At 36.4% G+C, this 2,378-nt stretch overlaps 1 protein-coding gene across 1 annotated transcript; it reads right to left on the bottom strand.

The window, feature by feature from the left end:
• Window positions 1–1,160: 1,160 nt before the first annotated feature.
• On the bottom strand, window positions 1,161–1,841 carry LOC107948057 (uncharacterized). Its single transcript, XM_041104313.1, has one exon. It carries the CDS (start codon window positions 1,839–1,841, stop codon window positions 1,161–1,163), a length of 681 nt encoding a protein of 226 aa, XP_040960247.1.
• Window positions 1,842–2,378: the final 537 nt, after the last annotated feature.

Genomic DNA, 2,378 nt, shown 5'->3' with positions numbered 1-2,378 from the left:
GGCATCCAAACATGCATTGTCAAAGAATAATTTTCTATTCTGTTCCAGCAATGAGCATAAGGGCCTTTCAATTTTTGAAAAATCTCTAATAAACCTTTGGTAAAACCCTGCATGTCCAAGAAAACTGTGAATACCTTTCACGTTTGTTGGGGGAGGTAATTTCTCAATGATTTCCACCTTAGCTTTTTCAACTTGAATGCCTTGACTAGAGATGCAGTGTCCTAACACAATACCTTCAATTTCCATGAAATGACATTTTTCCCAATTCAGAATAAGATGTGTATCCTTACATCGCTTCAGTACTTTATCCAAATTGTAAGTGCAATGATCAAAATCCTTCCCATAGACTGGAAAATCATCCATAAACACCTCTAAAGAGTCTTCGATCATATCTGAAAATATTGCCATCATGCACCTTTGAAATGTGGTTGGTGCGTTGCAAAGACCAAAAGGCATACGGAAAAAAGTGAAAGTACCAAAGGGCAGGTGAAGGTTGTTTTCTCCTGATCCTCCAGTGCAATAGTAATTTGATTGTACCCAGAACAGCTGTCTAAAAAGAAAAAATAGGCCTTTCTAGCAAGTCTATCCAGCATTTGATCGATGAAAGGAAGTGGAAAGTGATATTTCCTTATGGTCAATTAGCGATAATCCATGCAAACTAAGCATCCCATGGGAATGCATGTAGAAATTAATTCGTCTTTGTCGTTGTGAAGCACAGTGATGCCACTCTTTTTAGGCACGCATTGCAGTAGACTTACCCAATTACTATAAGAAATCAGGTAAATAATTCCAGCATCAATTTTATTATTTCCTTCTTGACAACTTCCTTCATCTTCTTTTTTAATCTTCTTTGCTGCTCAATTGATTGCTTGTATTCATCTTCCAACTTGATCTTTTGCATGCAAAAAGAAGGACTAATACCTTGAATATTGGTAATACTCCAAGCAATAGCTCATTTATGTTGCTTGAGAATATTGACCAATTTCTCTTATTGAGTTACACTAGTGTTGCAAAAAAATAATTGGGAGAGTATTGTGATCACCTAGAAAGACATATTTAAGATGAGGAGGTAGTGGTTTCAATTCTAGAGTACGAGCTTCTTTAATAGATGGTTTGAAAATTGGGGTTGTTTTGTTGGCTAGGTCTAAGGATTCAAGCTATCATCCATGCTTGAGTTCAAGATTATTAGCTTCAACCATGCTATCACAATATTCTAAGAATTCGACATCAGATGTCACTACAAACTCTTCAGAAAGTATTATGCTTTGGTCATTGTATTTTTCCTCAATTAGATCATCTAACACATCAACAGTATGGCATTTTTCTTTGTCATTGCATTGAATAGATTCAAAAACACTGAAGGTGACTCGCTTATCATTAACCTGCATGGTTAGTTCACCTTTATAGACATCAATCAGAGTTTGGCTAGTGGCTAAAAATGGTCGTTCCAAGATTATGGGAACCTCCTTGTCTACCTCGTAATCAAGTATGATAAAATCAGCCATAAAAATAAATTTATCGACATAAACTAAGACGTCTTTTATTTGCCCTTCAGGTTGAGCCAAGGATTGATCGACTAGTTGTAATGTCACTGTAGTAGATTTCATGTGATCAATTCCAAACTTTTTGAAAGTAGATAGTGGCATTAGTTTAATGCTAGCTCCCAAGTCGCATAAAGCCTTACCCAAATAATGATTACCAGTTGAACATAGGATGGTAAAGCTCCCAGGATCTTTCAATTTAAGGGGCAACTTGTTGGTTAAAATAGCACTACAGCCTTCTGTGAGTGCAATAGTTTCAATATCAATAAGCTTATTCTTCTTAGACAAGAGTTCTTTCATAAATTTCCCATCACTCAAAATTTATACTAGAGTGTCCACTAAAAGAATGTTGATCTGCAGTTGCTTCAGTGTGTCCAAAAACTGCTGATACTACTTGTCATGCTCATTCTTCCTAAATCTTTGTGTGAAGGGTAAAGGTAGAGATATATCTACTTGCGGCAATATCTTTGATTGCGTCGACAGTTTTGAAGGTCTAACATTAGGCATATGAGTGACAATTTATGGAACTTCTTTGTCTGATGCATCTACAAATTCTTTGAATTCAACCTTCTCGCTAGTGATCACTCCATCCGTATCGTGGGGTGCTACAATAGAATCTAGAAATGGTTAGCTAGTTTGTTTATCACTCCTAAAAGTGATATCAATACAATGTTCTTTCCCCCTTGGACTAGGATTTTCCGTGTCATTAGGTAATGAACCTAGTGGACGAGTATTCAGATTTGAAGCAAGTTGTCCTAATTGTGCCTTCAATACTCGAATGGAAGATGAATTCCCTTGTACGATAACTTTCATGCGAGTAATATGCTCCTGCATTAT

This window comes from Gossypium hirsutum, chromosome D11 (genome assembly GCF_007990345.1).
Source record: "Gossypium hirsutum isolate 1008001.06 chromosome D11, Gossypium_hirsutum_v2.1, whole genome shotgun sequence".
Classification (NCBI taxonomy): domain Eukaryota; kingdom Viridiplantae; phylum Streptophyta; class Magnoliopsida; order Malvales; family Malvaceae; genus Gossypium; species Gossypium hirsutum.
This window is presented reverse-complemented; position numbering and strand designations above follow the sequence as displayed.

Excerpts from the sequence above, each read along its gene's own strand:
- LOC107948057 (XM_041104313.1), bottom strand. The coding sequence starts at position 1,841 with ATGAAAGAACTCTTGTCTAAGAAGAATAAGCTTATTGATATTGAAACT.